This window comes from Saccostrea echinata, unplaced genomic scaffold, assembly GCF_033153115.1.
Source record: "Saccostrea echinata isolate AGI-Se365-2 ecotype Australia unplaced genomic scaffold, CSIRO_AGI_Sech_v1 ptg000020l, whole genome shotgun sequence".
Classification (NCBI taxonomy): domain Eukaryota; kingdom Metazoa; phylum Mollusca; class Bivalvia; order Ostreida; family Ostreidae; genus Saccostrea; species Saccostrea echinata.
The window spans coordinates 4687201-4708190 of NW_026889769.1; the positions used below are offsets into that span (position 1 = coordinate 4687201).

A 20990-nucleotide genomic window follows, 5' to 3' on the forward strand; every position below is an offset into this window, starting at 1 on the left:
TAGTGGTGCTAATTTACCTGTTGTAAATACCCATATTTCTCGTCCCAGTAAATACTACATATTTTCTCGTTTAAAGTCATCATTTCGTAAGTTCTGTGGTCGATACATTGGCCTTGTCAGCAAATACAATCTATCATTAAGTCAAATGCTGACTGACTTTTTTCATACTTTTTGTTAGGCCATTATTTACACACTGAATTGTCGACGGATTTTTCCGTTATTTCCCGATCATGACAAGGAGCAAACGGCGGGTGTGACCGGTCGGCAGGGGATGCTCACTCCTCCATGGCACCTGATCCCACCTCTGAAGTTTTAGAGGTCCGTGTTTGCTCTGCTTTTATTTTGTAATGTTTAACGGACTTTTGAGCTCGTTATCTCCACATATTTCACTCTAAACTGGGACTTCGAATTACTAGCATTGCATTCAATTTACCTGATCAATACAGAGGGCTCACGACAGGTCGACATAGGATGCTTAATCCTCCTAGGCACCTGATCCCACCTCAGACCCCAGGTTCATGAAACAGTCTTAGGTCAAGTATTGTAAATTGTCTAATTTTTTTAGTATCGAAATCACATAAAATTTTAAATGTTAAAGTTTGTTTCCCTTTCATGCTGTCAAATTTATTTTTCAAGAATCAGTTTCTAATAATTATTTCATGAATGATCTGAAATTTTGACTTAAAGTCTAAGATTCCTTCATGATCCTGGGGCCTGATGTTCCCAGGGGTCCGTGTTTTTGCCCTATTCTAGTTTGAATGATTTACAGGATTAAGGAGACTGATCACAGTTCATTAGCTTGACCTATTTTCGTTTTTGTAGGTTAAAGGGTTAAAGAAGCAGTTTATGATGCTACATGTATGACAAAACATTGTTCTTTACATGAAGTGTATGAAAGAAAAGGTATAGAAATGATCCATTCCTGTGTATAAACGAACTGAAGACGCATTAATTTTTACATAAACATTTTAATACAGCTAGAATACATCTCACAAATAGAAACATAAATCAAGCCTGCACTTGAATCTAAAAAAATATTGCATCATGTAGACAATTATGATTAAGGAAAGATAAATTATAAAAATTAAATCAAGAATTTTCAATCTATACGCATATTGGACAGAGTTCCTGGACCAAACAAATAATAACTGTACTATTTTTTCATCTTCGTAATACAGGGCGCAGTCCTGTGGCGTGGCATTTTCGGTCTTGGAAAAAGGATCTCTGATGACAACACGTTGGTCGTTACGTTTTGAATTACATTCATAATGTCAGGTAAGTGAGGCGTCTTCAAATTAACATTCAGACGGGGCACTTAAAAGGGACTAATACTAACTAAATAATTAAGAAGACAATTGATTTATATTTATTCTGTTTTAAGTTAAAAATAATATTATTTTCAATGTAAATTGATCATTTTGGAAGGCATGCCATCATGTAAAAATGTATTACATATCGGAATAGATTTGAGCTGATTTTTTTTTAATCCTTCACACAAAAATGAACCTCTGTCTTTGGTTGCATCTGAATTTTGATTGGTACGAAGTCCTAGAGAAAGTATGTATGTCATTCATAAGATCTCACAAGTACTAGAAAGGCTGTGAAACTTCTGAGTGACGCGCAATTGATCATGCGTGCGCTCATTTGAATTTCAAAAAAATTAGATTTTTTGTGGACAATTCATCACTGTGGGGCGAGTGTGTGGACAAATCTTTTATAAAGATTACGACTGAGAACATTCATTTAGAAATTAAAACAAACGTGTCATAGCAACATTTACTGAGCTTCAACTTTTAGGACTTCACATAACAGTAAGTGATAATATCATTTATAATGTTTATACATGTACAACAACTTATGAAATGTTATATGATACGATTGAAGATTTTACTACATTAATGAATGTGCCATACTCTTAAGATTATTTTTATTTATTTAATGAGTCACATCTATTTTATTTATTACAATATTTAACAATTTAAAAAAAGGTAATATCCTTGTCATTTTCAAGACAAATGAAGAAAACTATTTAATGCCATAAAGTGAACTATTGCCTTATACTTTATCTGTATTTATTCACAAATGACACTAAAACTACTCTAAGAACCAGTAAATCTATCCTTCCTTTCATTTTTATTTCGTGGATAAGTTATGTTAAATTGTTAAATTCGTGATAACTGATTAAATGAAATTTCTTCCTGCAGAAAATTTTCAATCTGAGAAAACATCTCTTAAATATTAAGTAATACATGTATAAGATGTACTTAATAAAAGATAAAATACTTCCTATATGGATTTTTGTTCATTATCTGTCAGTAATCTTTTAGTAAATTAAGTTTTTGAAGTGATCCATTTGTAAGATTGGTTTGCATCAAAAGAAGAATGAGGGGCTGAAAAAAGTTCATTTTCAAAAAGAGATTCAAACCAGACAACGTGGGATATATATACTAGGATGTAACTTCGCCTGTTCTTCTTTGCTAATTCATTTGTGCTATTATTTTCATTCCAAAACTCGTTATTTCTTTTTCTGTCATTTCAAATAGCTCTGATTTTATTTTACATTAATAACTTTTAACTCAAACAGCAGGTACATTGGAACAATTTTATTTTACAACGTCATTCATTTTAAAATTATGCATAAATGTGGGAGTGATGACACTTACAATTCTGTTACACCTAGCTATATAGTGTAACTGTTAGAAGGACAAGGGCGTGGTTTTCTTCAACTTTATTGGCCTTACCTCACCATTATTAATACTTGTGTATATCTATTGATTTCCTAGAATAATTATGTTATTATCTGTGTTTAACTTTAAGGGGTCAAAACTTATCAAGGTAAATGTACACTTTATATAGTAAATGTCTACTGGCTTACATTCATTAATGTATTTTGAACCAATTTAGAGATATGTTTGTATGGAACGAGAATTGTAATCAATTTGTTAAGTTCTTTTATTATAACTATACACAAAAAAATTAAAACATTTTCCGTAAATGATGTATCATGCACCAATTGCATCGTAAACTTTTTGATATTTACGCATGTTAATTTGATATTACCGATTTTTTTTTTTACACTATATCTACGTATATATAATAATATGTGTATGCAACTTTTTTGAGAATAAAAAGAAAGGAATAATTGAACTGCATTAAACATGATTAAATAACATATTTAGTTTTCACTAGTGATTTGTATATGAAGTGTTTAACAAAACAACAATATGTAAATTTTATGGAAGGAACCTTACACTGTGTACTTTTACTGACTGTTTTGCACAGACTAATGACAAAGATAATGAGCGAAGGAATGACATTAGGGAAGCATTCCAACACATCAGAAAATGCTGAAACTGTTAGGGAACACCTACATTAGGAATGCCAATATTAATTAATTTTAAACTCATTATTTTTTGACTTTCAAAAGTTATGTAAAGGTTACACAACTTATGAATATGAAACCACATGCGCGTTTTTTTTTTTTTTTTGCAGATATACATATAGGTTATTACATTGCAAAACAAAGGTCTGAGAAAAATTCGTAGACATTTTACTTTTTTTTTCTTTCTAGAAAAAAAAAAAACGATGAATCTTAAAGAAATTCTTTTTGTTGGATTCATCCTTTTTGTAAATATTGGTGAGTATCATTTTGATATAACTTTCTAAACAGCTTGCCTTTTTTTGATCAACAAGCCTACAACGAAATTTGGTATATCCACTAGAATCAATTTGATTGGATTACTTAATCCAAGAGAATGACCAATGACGGTTGAATGACCTCGTTGATTGTAAAAATCTTTCTCTTAATTGCGATATTGTATAGTATAAGAAATGAAGTTTGGACAGAAGAGTTTATAAGAAGGTTGAAGATTTCAGAGTTCAAAGAATCATAAAGAACCACGTGACCCTTAAAGGATTCTATGATCCGGTTGACACATGCAGAAACTCCAGATTTCAATAAGCCGGGAATCAATTCTGAAAATCATAACATTACGTTTGGAACGTGCCCAAATTTCGTTGTTCGATTGTTGACCACAAAAGTCACGCTGTTTTTGAAATGATATGTGTATTGTTAGCAATATCCTGATTTGCTGCTGTTATTCTCTGACAGGAAAAACTAAATCAATCTAATCTACAACAGAAAACAAATACAAATGTAAATATATTCCTCTTAACTGTCCTACAATTATTCTTACAATTAACATGGTAAACATACTTTTTGTGTGTTTCGTGTGTTTAGTCATCCTAAATCGAGAACAATTTTCAGAACACCCAAAAACAGTCATTTCGGGATAACTTGAATGTTTAAAGATTCTATCATGATATATATACATGTATATATAAAAGCTTTCAATATGATACTCAAAAGATATGTTATAGAAACTTGTCGAACTATTTGTGCAGGAAAAATAATCCCCCCCCCCAAAAAAAAATCCCCCAAAATCAGCCTTATTTTTTCATTCTCCCCAAATTTTTTCTTTTATATCTAAATTGAAATTCAATACAAAAACATGAAAAAAAAGTAGAAATTTACCCAAAAGAAATTCAAATATATTCTAATTCAATTTTGTAACAAATTAATTTAAACCTAAAACAAAAAAGAAAGGAGTATGATCAAATCCCCACTTTCTCCGAATTTTGGGTATCCTACGATCTTAACATATAAACGACTCTTTCGTGTTATGATGGTTATTACTAAGGGTAAAATAGGTTAGAAATATATGCATTTAAATTTAAACTATTCTAAATAATGAATTATCTTGTATCAGGTTTCAGTGTCTTGAGATAAGGTACAAATAACATATATTACTGTTCTTTTGTCAGTATTCGCAAAGTGGCATTGTCGAAATAGGCTAACTGGGGGATGCTTAAATGGGGGAACGTGTGACAGCGACTCTGGAGTTTGTACCTGTCCACCAGGATTTGAGGGGTACAATTGTGGGCTTGAGACCGGTAAGTAGGGAATAAGTAAATTTAAAAGAACCTATCTAAACAGCCACAACAAATATAAAACCAATATATGTTCTGAATGCACGAGACATTGTAAGCATCTACTATACAAAACATGCACTGATTTGTTAAGTATTTTGAGAAATGCGAATGTTATTGTAATTTGTAGCCCTTATCTGCCCCGATGACAACGCAGCTGATTGCAGGAATGGTGGTACCTGTTATAATACTGACCAGTGTTTCTGTACTGCCGACTATATTGGAGCCCAGTGTGAAACTCCTATCTGTAAGTCTTCTTAAAGACCAATAAAATATAAAAAATTGTTACAACAATTTATTCTTATGTCGGTTGATGGAATTTCTGAACATGAAATACAACAAATATTGAATTCGTTTGGGCAAATACATTTACCAATAAATAAAATTATTTATATATGAGATTACAGAAGAGAAATATGTGATCATTAATTTAGATATTCAATGTACAACTTTTCTGCAGCTTCCATGGAATGCCGTGGAGAGGGGACTGATATCACAGTGATTGTACCAAACGGTTTTAGGGGAGAGATCTACTCTCAGAGGGACGGATCCAACGATGATGTGGTACCAGAGGAGTGTAAATTCACTGCAACAGCAGCAAGACCTGACAATTATATACCATATACATTCACTATTCCGTTTGACAGAACCAGTCCATGCATAAACGCAACACTGAATGAAACCGTAAATGAGGTGGGTATGCTTTAAAAAATCTATCGAAACAAACAGTATTTACGATTTACTCTTGAAATAATGGTTTGAAAGATTAAAAAAAAACACAACCGTGTCACTTTTGACCTTGAGTATGATACTTTATATTTGTCAAGGTTAAGTTGAACATTGTCTTAGCAATATACCTATTTTTTGGTTTCAGAATGGAGACTCTGTATTTTCGTCCGTTATTGTGAAGACCTATAGTACAATGTTTATAACAGACTATGATGAACAATTAACATTTGTCTGTATCCACTCTACCAGTAATTACACACTGGGTACTCGACTTGACCAGGTCGATCTTGATAAATCGTGAGTAACAAGGCAACTTCTAATCTTCATGATAGAACTTCAATCAAAATATCAGTCACTGTATACTGAAAACTTTTAAGTACTTAAAATGGCACAGGAATACGGCTATACAGGCGTCTGTCAATTGTAAAGTTGAATCAAAGGCTTCTGCCTGTAATCCGACATAAAATAGACTTGACTGATTATATATCACTATGGAAACACCGTTTGCGAGTAATTATAATTATTATTTTGTTTACGTCACAGACAGTAATTGCTTTGCACGAATAAACATCTGAGACGGTATAGTCTTCAACCACTCTAATCGTTTTTGCGCGGGAAAAGAAATTGATTCAGAGACTTACTTCAGGTTTATTTTATTAATTTCAAAGGAGAAATCTGCAGACGGATAAGAAGGACGGTGATTATTCCCCTGTCAGAATGAATGTTCTCAATGAAGATGACACCAATCTTACCGGTCAAGTCAATGTCGGTGACGTCATCAAACTTAGGTTCTATCTGGATGACGAAACAGGTGAGACCAACATACATGAATAAAGCCAAACACAAACCCATGCCCTCTGCATGCTCTGTATTTACACGCTTAAAGGGTACCATGGGCAGAATGAAATAAACTAGCATAGAAAAAATAGTTCGAGGACTTATCATTTTCTGGCAGATCAAACTTTAAATTTTCTACCTATTATAAATGTGACTGGGGTCTTGTTGAACACAAGTGTTCACTGAATTCAAAGTTACTGGGTTCCTTTTGATTTAAGTTTTAATTTGCACTGGGTCTGGGAATGCACAATGGCAGAATTCCTTCAAAAAACGAACACCAATGTGTATGTTTTACTCAACTATAGGCAAGTACGCAGGATCTCAATATCCTTACATCCAAAGCATCAGTTTAAAGCATACCATGTATATTTCCTACGTTGGTACGTACATCTAATGTAAATACATAAAGTTGAATTAAATCACTAATGAAAATTTGTATCGATATGAAATCAAAAAGTCGCTTAAAAACGACTTTAAAAATAAAACAAACTGAATAAAATAATTTAGTTACTGGTTACGAAAGAATTAACAAAAATAGTGCAGCAGTGATGCATAAACTAAAGTAGATGTATGCTTTATGATGTGTATTTAATTTAGAGTTAAGTTGTATATTGTGTTTGATTTTTCGCCCACATGCCTCCTTTTTCAGAAACAAATCCACAACAACCACGTACAGTAGTTCACTATTGCACTATCGAGCACTGAATTTGGAATCGATGGTGATGACGATGACGCAACGGTGCAGTAGTGCCATGATGATTTTGTGATAATGCCAGAATGATGATAAAATGACGCGATGGCAGTGGTGTAATAGCATGATGGAGCAATAGCAAACATCGCTTCATCGTCATATTATCATCCTTTCTACATCATTGTGTTATCTCATTGCGTCACAGTGCTATTGCTCCATTGCGTCATTGTGCCATATTGTCATCGCACCATCGTGCCATTGAACCATCAACCCAAATCTCGATGGTGCAATAGTGACTGTGTGATCCTATTTGGATTTCATAGGTATTTCTTATGGCTATATGAACATGTATATTAAAACTTTGGATATGGATGATACTTGACATAAATATAATGCGACGAAATATCATCTGGAATTCATTTATCATATAGATATGGTCTGACAATGATATAGAAAAGGTAGTCTGAAAACTTTTTTTTCTTTCATTTTCAGTGTATAAAAATTTGAGAATGGAGGACTGCACTGCAAATGATACCAGATTAGAAAACGGAAATAGTTTTCAATTCTTGGAGAGGGGGTATGTATTCAAAGTTCTTACTCTGAGGATAAATATAATTACATGTAAAAATACACTCCAAGGATCTCATATTCTTTTTATGTTTGGGCTATGAATTTGTGCCAGATTTGAAGGAGTTTCAACCTAAATCTTAGATAGCTACATATCTACATATTTTCTTCCTGGACAGATGTCCTACTGAAGCCGGAGCCGCTATAATGGTAAATACTGATGGACAAACTCTTACTAGAATTACCCATCCCGTCAGAGGAGAAGGAGAAGTTGCTGCTGCAATCTTGCCTATCTACGCTTTCAAATTCAAAAGTACAGGAAACGTAGCTTTCAACTGTCAATTAAAAATCTGCCGAGATGGCGAGGATTGTAATCCGGTATGTGTTCACTTGTCTGTTATCGTCTGTGTCTGCCTTTTGACATCCTCTTTCAGAGTTCATAAAATATCATATCTGAATACATTTTCTTATAACATTTAAAGCACGTTCATATTTTCAAACACTTGTATACGACAATGTTACTTGTCATCCTCTTATCACATTCCCTTTTTTAACAATAAATGTCTTTTTAACAGAATTGTGGGGCACCTGCAGCGGACGACGCTGCCCCTGCAGCAACAGATGTTGCGCCAGTGGCACCAACAAATGGTCCAGCTGATGCAGTTCCCACTGATGTGGCTCCTACTGATGTCCCTGGTGTCGCCCCAGCTGATGGCGGAGCTCCCGTCGATGTAGCTACAGATGTTCCACTTGATGCGGTTCCTACCGACCCTCCTGCCCCCGCAAGACGAAGAAGGCGAGCAGCATCAGGGGAAGAAGGGAAAATATTTTCTGCTAAGATTTCTGTTGTTGATCCATTTGAATCTCAATGGCGTGCCAATCAAGTAACCAGTGTACCTCCACCAACAACAGGTATATTGAATAACACTTGTTTGTATGTTTTAATGTAATTTGATAGGCACTATCTATTTTCCACTCAAACTCCAACTGTCCTGATTGAATTATTTATGCAATCTATCGACTAAGGAAATGCCCAGTAAGTCACATGATACTTTGTCGGTCTATTGAAGGATAGACTAGTATACTTTTTACTTATTTGTGACAAAGAAATATATTTCTTATTGGGTGTGTCTTTGTTTGGAAATAAGGAGTCCAAGCCAGCAGTGGTAATTTGTATGAACTGAACATTGACCCCAACAACTATATATGATTAGTAGGTTATATTTTAGACTTTATTTGAAATGTTTAGCAGATAATAATATCCATATTTTCTTTATTTTAGAATCACCAGCAGAAGAAAAGACATGTTTCCGCTCTCAGGAGATCCTGATTGTCATCATAGTTATGTCTGCGTTTGTCTTTGTTTTACTAGTAGCCTGTCTTGTAATGTCTTGTACCATTCTAAAATTAAGACACAAGTTTAATTGCCGTGAAAATGAAAGTGAGTCACATATGCCTAGATTTTTTCTTCCTCATGCCAAACTACAAGCTTAATGACCATATGATTTTAAATTCAGTAAGTAATAATGATTCACATTTTAAATCCTTTGTTGGTTTCACCATTTAAACAATCTTGACATTCTGCTTCATTTAAAGTGCAGCTATCTTAAATCTTTAATTTTATTCATTTATTCAAAAGTTAGCTACATCTTAAAGATACAGCAGAAGAAAACCTTAATTACAATTTATTAGTGTGTATTTTAGTTCAGCTTATTTTGCTGATTAACATATCAGTCCAAAGAATAACCACAATTTTTACTTTCTTACAAATACTTATGACAAGGAAAATATTTTACTCACGAATAATAATAAATTGGACTTTTTATTTTTTCTCCTTTTACGTCCTCAAAATTAAGTAATTTCGTGTACATGAGTTGTTGTTGAATATAAAATTAATTAAATATTTTAGGAGTCGTATCATGGCATTACAATTAAAAAGATTGTACGTTTGAATCAATATGTTTGAAATACGAGTGAATTTAAAGGTGTTTTGTGTGAAAATATCTATTCTTGTAAGACGGGTTGTATGAAAGTACGTATGGAAGGAAATTTTATAATTTGTTATTGTTAATGGTGTTATAGATATGATATTATGTATTAGGGACTAACAACTTACAATTTGTATATAGCCATTTTCTATTTTAAAACAATAAATTTTAAAAACAAAATTTCTGTGTGCATGTTGACATAGTGTAAATACAAAATGGCGACGATCTTAAGGTTCGTCTCTAGCGGCGACGGTGCAGAATTTGACGGAAATGGCCTCTTCACTCGAATATTTTATAAGGAAATGATAGTCATTTATTCCAGTGAGAGTTGTCCCCCTTATCAGAGGGACGATGAACCTTGAGCTAATTATCCAGTTACCGTGAAAGTTCTTGTCGTGGATGATGCAGGATAACCCCGTGCTAACGGGCAACTCCTCGGCTTTTAAATTTCAAAACAACATTTCTCCCTTGGTCCCTTTGGGGGGAAAAAAACCATAGAATTCTCAAAGTAGCCTTTGTAATTTTCTGATGCAACTTTGTCATATGACTGGTAAAAATCTTTTTAACTCGGTAAACTTAACGGAGCAGACCCAATTGATGTTTTGAAGTAGAAAAAGGAGAAATGTGTCTTTCCCTTCTGACCTTTGCGTTGATTGACCTCGCTAAAGGAGACAACTTTTACAAGCGTACATTGGATAATACAGCCACCCTCATAGATCCTATTAATATGTGAAAATGCACATGAGCATGATTTTAGTACCTTATATATTATCAATACACTCGATAATCATCTATGGGGTGGATTCCAGTGTCTATCTTTCGATATTCTTATTTCTTATTTTAACTTCTTATTTTTCCATATTTTAAAAACATTTTTATTTAAATAGGCCCATAGGAAGCAATTTCGGTTTGGGGGGGCACATCCATAAATTTTCAGTTGAGAGGGCACTATCAACTACCACAAATTCCTTGATAAGCAAAAAAAAAAAAAAAAAAAAAAAAAAAGGTCATCAGACGTTTTTATTGAGGGGGAACAAGTATATAGTAGCTATGTTTTCTATATATAGTAATCTATATGTCGGCAAAATTATTATATTAGTTCTAACTTCTTGTTTTCCTAATTCTAAATTAATATTCTGATTTTAGGTATATCTTCTTTAAATTCTCCAATTTTATTATTATTTCTTAATTTTATTTTATTTTGACACTTTTACAAACTTTCTTATTTTGATTCTAACTTAAAATTCTGATTCAGTATACACTGTACCTTTTTTTATTTTCATTACTAGAAAATAAATGTTAAAATACGAAATTTGGAATTATAATAATGATTATAGTTTTAATATCTTTTCTTAGTACACCTCATATTTCCCACTAATTAGCCATAAACGGTATAATAAAAATACACAGACACAAAACATTGATCATCGAAAGGGTGTCAGGTGACCTTAGGAGTAAAATTCTAAAATATCTTTAGTCTGAATGATTATCATTTGCTAAAATATATTGATTAGTTATAGAACATTTGTAATTGTTCAAATGATAACTTCCTATCTTATTGTAAATTAGTGTTTTGTTTAGGCAAATTATTTACTAGGCACCTATATCATATAAATAGGATTATACGTGAACCGATGCTGCACTGCGATACCTTACATTCTTATCAGTGTTTTTTACATTATTTTTAAACCCAGCTATGTCTTCAAGTTACACCCAGGCACGTAGAACGCAGGTGGGGGGGGGGGGGGGCTGTTTTTCTGAGTATAATATTTTGCTATAGTAAATTTGCCTTTGATGCTGGTCCCCCCCCCCCCTTTCACTTTTTGACGTTGTAAGGTTGAGTACTGGCAATTTGTAGGATTTGTACAGTAAATTACCTTTTATTTTTGGCTTTTCAGATAATTTTGGGAAGTTGCCCCCCCCCCCCCACTTTTGGTCAATTTTTTTTTTGAGGGGGGGGGAGCTTGTCAGATTTCTTTGGGAAGTTGCCCCCCCTCCCCACACACTTTTGAAACCGTTTCTACGGGTCTGACACCAGAGAAAACACAATGGTACAAAAATTGATACTTTATTGGCGGTACCCCTACTACAGCTGTACAAGTAACCTAGCTAATGTATATCAGGACAGCCTTCAAGATCTTAGCGGCCAACATTACTTTACTGATTAAACGGAACGCTAACATAGCCGCTAGGTGACAAATTTTAAGAGCCATTCTCTGTAATGACTTGAACTTTTATAAAGGAGCTGTGGCACGCATAGTCATAGAATTTCTCCAAAATCTCTATGATAAAAATCTTTGATACTGTAAACTAAAATCAGGCAAAAATTGGTTGCTACGTGTCATGGTTACCATAGCAACATATCCTAAAGTTAGAAAAATGGCATTTTTCAACATGTTCAGAGTCCCACAGTTAACGTTTGCGGCAAAGCAAACAAGTGGCAATGACTGTTTCCGAAAGTTGAAGGCCTGGTGTCTTGAATGCGTGATAAACATCTTCGGTAAATCAACTATAGCATACGTTACTATGGAAACAATGTATTCAAAAGTAATAATTTTGTTCATTTAATTTTATAAAGTCATACACTTAAGAATAAAAACAATTTTAGGTTGAAATGAAAGCAAATAATAGACAAGAGATCCTTGTAACATATACCAAGGACAAAATATGATATTTCTTATAGGTTGGCAATGGTTGCCATGGTTTTAATACCACGAAGGGATTTTAAATTTACTATCTTAGTGTTTTAATCTTATCCTATCTTTTTAAAAAGCATATTTCTATATAACTGATGATCAATTGTTAAAGGCGTTGGTGTGACCCTAATTTTCACATTTCAAAAAATTCAATTTCAATTCTTTAAATAGTGCGTTGCTATGGAAATAAGGCGAAAAAAACATGCATAAAAATCTGAAAAATACTCTGTTTCCTTGGATACGTACCCTTTTAAGTAGATTCCCAAAACTTTAATTATTGATATATGTCAACAACTAACCTGACTTTCAATTTTGATACCACCCAATCTCTAACTGGATGCAAAAAGCTGGCACATAGGGTCTAATATTGACATAAATTAACAAAATCGAACATTCTCTCTTCTTGGTAACCATAGCAACAGTGTTGTATTTTTCAACAACCTTTATCAATATAATATATTCAACTTTAGTTCTACGAGATAAGTACTATTCAAGGTGATTCAAATAATACGTTTCTTGATTAAAAGGTTAGTAAATTCCTAAAGCAGCAAAAAAATATCACTTTAAACAACTAGTACGTTGTTTCCATGATTGCACTGCAAAGTAACAATTAATCTCAATTTTTCTTATGTTATAGGTGTTGCAAGGTCCTAAGGATGTATATGTGCCAGTCATGAACTTTATTGTTTTTCCTCAAGATAGTAGCATTAACCCAATCATAGCAACATATTTTGCATGGTGACACTGTGTTACCATGGCAACCATGAAAGTTATTTTTAGAATAATATTGCCAATACCTAATTACATAAGGTCAAATATTTTTCATTGTTTTCCTTAGGTTGTTGATTGAGTTTGATCATGTAACATCTATCATTTGTGAATATTGAGCGTTTTTCAGCATCTAAAATGTATTCAAAATGTACCCATGGTTACCACTTACTTAGAGATAAATTCTAAATAGTTTCTTTATAGCATAAGTGGCAACAAGGTGTCATGTTTTTGGGAGAATGGTTTGTTTGTTCTTCTTAGTCTTTATCAAGGCTTAATAAAGATTTAAAGTAGCTGAAAATCTCTATTTTTACAACTTTTATGGCTGTTACCATGGCAACCAAGACACATAGCAACGAAATTTTAATTGATATATGTTTCTGGTGTCAGGTTGTAATAATGCGCAAAGTTTCATCAAAATCGGTGACCATGCGTGGCAAAGAAGTTTAAGTGGTTACAGAGAATCGCTATTAAATTCAAGATATCTCAGTTTTAATTCATTTTTGAAGCAAAGTGATCAAATTCAAGAGCAAATGTGCGTTAAAAGAAAATGCAATAGGTACTCGTCTTTGATTTGTTACCAAGCGTCAAATATTTCATGTAGCAGCTAGACTTCCATATCATTCAAGATTATAGCCCTTTGTTTAGCCAAGTAGCCGCTATGATCTTGAAAAGGGCAACCCATTTCCAAAGGAATAAACTATGAAAATACACCAAAAAAAATATAGTGAACTTTAAACCACGTTAAAATATTAAGATGTATTTTTAATAAAATGCTCATTTAAAATGTTCATAATATTATTACAAAGTTAATATAACAATTCACAGAGTCACTGATCAGAGTTGCTCTATTTCGGTATCTCGAGGGTTAGGACAGTCCGATACAGTCCCTTTGCTGGAGGGCAGACACACCTCCAGTTCATAGGTTTCCTCTCAGCTGTGGTTCAAAGAACATCCGGAAATTCTGATAAACTCTTCCAGCAAGCTGGGCCACATTTTCATTGCGAATCTCTGCAATCTTCTGATAAACTTTCCCGATAAGTTGTGGACTCATCGGAAATTCAACTCCACACTGTCGGTTGGGACTATTTGATTCCACTAACAATCGGTCACCTGGAATCTCCTGTACCCCTGCTATCTGTACAGCTGACATTTCTGTGACGTGTCCACTCACCCCGAAGAATACAGGTCGGCCAGACTTCGTCCAAATTCTCACCTGCTCCGGTCCTCCGGTAAAGTTATGCAAGTATACTGGCACCAGGGTCGGTACAAATAATCCATCCAGAAGCGTAAGACAATCTTGAGTGGGTACAAGACCCAAAGGGTCATCTGGCGAGCCCTTCAACAATAACACCATTCCTGCGTTAAAATCAGCTCTGCGGAAGAATTCCGCCAACACGAACCTCTGCTGACATTGGCTCGTGACTTCTGAGTAATCCAACCCTATGTCTCCAACCACCCAGTTCTTATCCCGGCAGGTCGCAACCACATTTGCTACATCCCTGGGGAGTGCAAAGTCTACCTCTCCTGGGCGTATCCCCTTTGCTACTACCCAGTAATTACTGATATCTGGTAATGGCTCTTCGTGGAAACCATAACCTACACAGCCGCCAATAATACCTACCGGTTCTTCAATTGGGCATTTATCGTCGCTCAAAAACTTGTTAACATCCCTTCCCCAGATACTTGGCATCCTTCCAGGATGCCACAGGCAATCAACTACCTGCAACAATGGTAAACCAGTGTCCCTCGACCAAGAATGGAGATCACTTCTGCTAACACACTTTACATTAGACACTGGTAAACTTGGCAGAGTAGACGCATTAAAGACAGGTTTCTTCAAGGCAGGTTCCAGTTCTTTCAGGGAATTTGGCATACTGTCTTGAACCACCAGCACCTGAGAGTTAGGCCATTCTCCAACAATGTGCTCTGGCAACTCAGACTCCCAACACTCTCTGAAGTTAGATTGAGATTGATCCAACTCATACCAGTCTCCCATAAATTTAGCCCCATTAATCAGGATTGCCATGACCAGTGGATGGGCTAGCATAGCCACATGCGGTGACCATCCCATTCTTACTTGTCTTAGCTGAGTCTCCAATGGAGGATTCACCCCTAAGTGCATCGAGAGGCGATACATGACCTCTCGGATCTGGACTGAAAAACTCCATTCCACTTTCCCCATTCTCTGCTCTACCCAAAGGCGGAGTTGCTCTAAAGTGGCATCTTGGTTAACACTTTGTGGTGTCAACCACAAAGTTTCGGCCAACTCCATTAAAAAATTCAGAAAAACTGGGATATCATCTATCCCTTTGGCATGAAATTCCCATATGTGAGTAAACATGGGAGTGGCACCTGAAAACTTGGCACTGCAGGTTCGAACGGCACACTTGGAGTATCCTTGAGATTGGTTCACAACCAACTGGTTCCTATCCAACATACAGTCTTCTGCTCCTACTGGAACAAGGTGCATCCTGTCATTGGCTGAGAGGTCCCTGCTATTAATACCACTTGGTTTTGGTGTACTGGAATTCATCAGTCCTGAGTCCCTCGACTTGCTTCCTAATCCATATAACTCTTCATGACAGTGAAGTTCCTCTACCTTGCTCAGCAGACTCGACCTATCTCTCCCGACAGAAGGTATTCTTTTATCTCCCGTTATATAGTTCAACAGTCCTCTTCCTTGCCCCTGTACTCTGCCTCGATCTGCTTTGGGCAGCCTCTCCTCCACTACAGGCTTCTGGAGAATATCATCATTTTCTTCAAAGTCCTCGAGTTCAAAGATACGATTAGGGCTATCCATAGCTGTTGGCCTACAAAACACAGGAAAACATTAAATATATGCAAATAGAGACAATTCAAGTGCAAATTTTATTTCTTCATTTTAACAAAAATGAACTCTTTATCCAATATTTGCACATGCTCCCCATTGTTGCCCAAACCTACACAAGCTATCACTACATCCAACTTGACTGCACTGAGCACTCCAGGTAAATATATAGGGAAGTAGGGTATGGACTAACCACAGACCAGAGATATTCCCACACACCCTGGGTAAAACCAGTTACTGAACCATTGGCCCCTTAAGATTTGTTCTACCACAGATGCAGTACTGTTTCAATCTAGCCCTCCTCTTCAGCACTGAGTTGCTTAGGAGTTTTGGTTAACCCTTTATCACTCGACATAACCCAGGATAGGGGCTAACTTGGTCATGTATTGAATTTCAATATTTAAATTGTACCTTATTTTCTTTACTCCTGGGCCCTAGAATTTAGAATTGCTACAGGAATATGATAATGATTATACCCTTCAATGGGTCCTGATGAGAGGAAGTTGATAAATACCGAGGGCTGCTATGACAGGTTTGACAATATTTAGAAATTATGGAATCTGGGAAGGGCCACATAGTTCACTATTGAACATGTAGGTGCTGTGGTGATGACATAACTGTGTGATGACACACAATGGTGCTATGAAGAGGGTGCGATAGCACAATAAAGGGATAGCAAGCATCATTTCAACACTCATGGTTTTATTGCCTTCTTGTCCTTTAGTTCCATTGTGCTATTGCACAACTGCACCATCATGCTATCACTTCATCATGCTATTGCACCATCATAGCATCATATTGTGCAATCAAACTAAACCATGATGGAGAACTGGTGAACTACATGGCTATATATTCGGATTCTATAAGGAATAACTCTGGAATCCTGATTGGGTCACAGAGCTACTATTGCTCTATCGAGATTTGGGTTGATTCAATGGAGAGATGACAATATGGCACTAGACGACTGCAATGGCACTATGGAGCATTTACTAGCTCCAGTGATTCATTTTGAAAATGGTTATCATGGGTCCAAAGGACCCCTCTTAATGACAACAATGAGTCCCATGCCAAAATCAATATGCCCAAATCCGAAGGTACCGCATATTAGCTACTACAGAGGAAATTCTGGTGAAATATAAAAGGGTATTGACTACTGCACGAAAGTGCAAATGTTTTATTGTAGCTGTGAATGGTCTATACTTTTACTATTGAATTGGAAGTAAGAATACATGATTTTGTGGCATAAAAATAATATATTGTCAACTGTGCACTTTGTTTCTATTTTTAGATCGTAAATACGATCTTGTCATAAAAAGCACAGATTCTATTAAATGAAGTAAAGTAAGTTTAAGTTTTTTTAAAAAATGAAATATAGTCAGAAAGAAAAATTATCAAAATTTATACGTCTTAGCTTCTAAACATGCTAAAGAAAAAAATTATAATACACAATATACAGCTTAACGAAGCCAAGTCTAATTATTTCTACCCTAGAGATTTTGATAGATTTTCTTGCATGAATTTTTACTATTATAATTATTTTAGGATAAAATAATGGAATGTTTACCATCCCGATTTCTTAGGGGGGGGGGGGATCTCAAAAGTTGTCAAATTTACTATTGACCCTATAGGTATTTGTTGGAAAAGCGCCAAATTATCACATTTTCCCCATGTTTTTCTGCTCTAGGGATTTCCTTTTCAATCAAATACATGAAAGTTATTAGAAAAAGTCATCAAACTGTGATATTTCAAAAAAGTTGACCATCTGGGTTGGTTTAGGAGTTATTACAAAGTTTTTCCCAAATACCCAATACCTCTAAATTTGCCATATTGCGGTATACTTTTTGTATATATCACATGTATCAGAGCAAATGAATTATTGTGGTAAAACAAGAGGCCCATGGGCCACATCGCTCACCTGAGCACATTGGCAAGGCAAAAGCACAAATCAGTTCAGTACTGAAAAGATTACGGGGGGGGGGGGGGCTTGAATTTTAAACTACCTGATGATGCTTCTATGTCAATATATAATTTGTTTAATTTGTTTTAACAAATGGCTTTGTTGTACTTGAGAAGATTTTTTCAAAAATTCCCATATATTCCTCTGTAAAAATTTTATCCCCCATTGTGGCTCCTCCCTATCCCAGGGGTCATCATTTGAACAAACTTGAATCTACACTACCTGAGGATGCTTCCATATCAATATGACTAAACATAGCTTTTCTGTTCTTGAGAAGAAATTTTTTTCTATATGTTCCTATGTAAAACTTTCGATCCCCTTATTGGGCCCCACCCTACCCTCGGGGGTCATCATTTGAACAAAATTGAATTTACACTACCTGAGGATGCTTCCATATCAAAATGACTAAACATGATTTTCAGTTCTTGAGAAGAAGATATTTTCCTATATGTTCCTATGTAAAATTTTTGATCCCCCATTATGGCCCATCCCTATCCCCTGGGGTCATCATTTTAACAAACTTGAATCTACACTACCTGAGGATGCTTCCATATCAAAATGACTAATCATGGCTTTGCAGTTCTTCATCAGAACATATCTTCCTATATATTTCTATGTAAAACTTTGATCCTCCATTGTGGCCTCACCCTGCCCCCGGGGGGTCATGATTTGAACAAACTTGAATCTACACTACCTGAGGATGCTTTCTTATAAATATGACCAATTAGGGCTTTGCTGTTATTGAGAAGAAGATTTTTAAAGATTTTTCCTATATATTTCTATGTAAAACTTTGATCCTCCATTGTGGCCCCGCCCTTCCCCCGGGGGTCATGATTTGAACAAACTTGAATCTACACTACCTGAGGATGCTTCCATATAAATATGACTCATCATGGCTTTGCTGTTATTGAGAAGAAGATTTTTAAAGATTTTTCCTATATATTTCTATGTAAAACTTTGATCCTCCATTGTGGCCCCGCCCTACCCCTGGGGGGTCATGATTTGAACAAACTTGAATCTACACTACCTGAGGATGCTTCCATGTAAATATGACTCATCATGGCTTTGCTGTTCTTGAGAAGAAGATTTTTAAAGGTTTTTCCTATATATTTCTATGTAAAACTTTGATCCTCCACTGTGGCCCCGCCCTACCCCCATGGGTCATGATTTGAACAAACTTGAATTTACACTACCTGAGGATACTTCCACATAAATATGATCAATCAGGGCTTTGCTGTTCCTGAGAAAAAGATTTTTAAAGATTTTTCCTATATATTTCTATGTAAAACTTTGATCCTCCATTGTGGCCCCGCCCTACCCCTGGGGGGTCATGATTTGAACAAACTTGAATCTACACTACCTGAGGATGCTTTCATATAAATATGACCAATTAGGGCTTTGCCGTTATTGAGAAGAAGATTTTTCCTATACATTTCTATTAGGGATGTCAACGAATAATCGACTATTCGACTATCAGTCGAATGGACCGACGATCGAATAACGAAACGACATTCGAATAAATAAATTCAATAAAAGAGTGATAAAGAGATGGAATTCTCATCCTAAAATTGAGAAACTGTCTTTCCTCAGACACAGACGATAAGATAATTTTCCTCATTAAAAACTGCCTTTACATGTAGAGAGTACAGTAATTAGAAATGCTTCCCTTCCGCGAGAATTATTTGTCAATTGATATGTTGTTTTTGTAATAAAATTATCTCGCTTTACTGCGCTTTCTTTGTAAAATTATTAATTGGACTTGATCTCATACCATGTACCCATTATAGCCGTGAAATGTTTGGACACTATGGTAATTATTATAAAATTAATATTCTTTTACATATTTTAAAGGCATTTGATGGTTGGTACAAAAAGTATATTCAAATGTTTAACATTATCACAGACACCGTGTGTGCCCCCTCGTTTTAATAAGCTTTTAAAAAAATATATCGTACTGTCATTTTTTATGCTTCCTAAAAAAAACGACTTTACAGACCGATTTATGAACATGATTGATGGGGAAATCATACATTTTGGTGAATTAGCGGTCTATATTTAGTAAATATAAACACGCTATCCACATTTTAGGTCCATGTGAAAATCTGTGTGTAACATTTGATGTAACTTTTTAATAAATTTAAGAAAAGGGGATTTGGGGTTAAATATGTCATGTACCATTGAAGTTTGAAATAAAAATTTAGTTTCCGAAAAAGTTTCGAATATATTCGACTATCGTTCGAATAATGCAATGGAATATTCGACTAAAGAAAATAAATATTTTCACATCCCTAATTTCTATATAAAACTTTGATCATCCATTGTGGCCCCGCCCTACCCTCAGGGGTCATGATTTTGACAAATTTGAATCTACACTACCTGAGGATGCTGCCATATAAATATGACCAATTAGGGCTTTGCTGTTATTGAGAAGAAGATTTTTTAAAGGTTTTTCCTATATATTTCTATGTAAAACTTTGATCCTCCATTGTGGCCCTGCCCTAACCCCTGGGGTCATCATTTTAACAAACTTGAATCTACACTACCTGAGGATACTTCCATATAAATATGACTCATCATGGCTTTGCTGTTCTTGAGAAGAAGATTTTTAAAGGTTTTTCCTATATATTTCTATGTAAAACTTTGATCCTCTACTGTGGCCCCGCCCTACCCCCGGGGGTCATGATTTGAACAAACTTGAATCTACACTACCTGAGGATGCTTCCACATGAGTTTCATCTGCCCTGGCTTTGTGGTTCTTGAGAAGAAGATTTTTAAAAGATGCTACTAATTTTTCACTAATTCTTCATTATCTCCCCTTGAAAGAGGGCGTGGCCCTTCATTTGAACAAACTTGAATCCCCTTCACCCAAGGATACTTTGTGGCAAGTTTGGTTGAAATTGGCCCAGTGGTTCTTGAGAAGAAGTCGAAAATGTGAAAA

At 35.1% G+C, this 20990-nt stretch overlaps 2 protein-coding genes and 1 long non-coding RNA gene across 3 annotated transcripts; 2 read left to right on the forward strand and 1 right to left on the reverse strand.

The window, feature by feature from the left end:
- The first annotated feature begins 820 nt into the window (after window positions 1-820).
- LOC133190144 (uncharacterized) lies at window positions 821-1275 on the forward strand. The gene is made up of 2 exons (XR_009721576.1): window positions 821-903; window positions 1179-1275. It is a non-coding gene; the product is annotated as an uncharacterized LOC133190144 (long non-coding RNA).
- Window positions 1276-3577: 2302 nt separating this feature from the next.
- On the forward strand, window positions 3578-9975 carry LOC133190100 (EGF-like domain-containing protein 2). The gene is made up of 10 exons (XM_061325570.1): window positions 3578-3637; window positions 4825-4953; window positions 5120-5236; window positions 5450-5682; window positions 5864-6015; window positions 6387-6529; window positions 7739-7823; window positions 7993-8191; window positions 8389-8725; window positions 9096-9975. The coding sequence occupies exons 1-10, from the start codon at window positions 3586-3588 to the stop codon at window positions 9305-9307; spliced, it is 1659 nt and encodes a 552-aa protein (XP_061181554.1). The 5' UTR covers window positions 3578-3585; the 3' UTR covers window positions 9308-9975.
- A 4034-nt stretch (window positions 9976-14009) lies between these two features.
- LOC133189848 (uncharacterized) lies at window positions 14010-16068 on the reverse strand. Its single transcript, XM_061325240.1, has one exon. It carries the CDS (start codon window positions 16066-16068, stop codon window positions 14185-14187), a length of 1884 nt encoding a protein of 627 aa, XP_061181224.1. The 3' UTR covers window positions 14010-14184.
- Between the last annotated feature and the right edge of the window lie 4922 nt (window positions 16069-20990).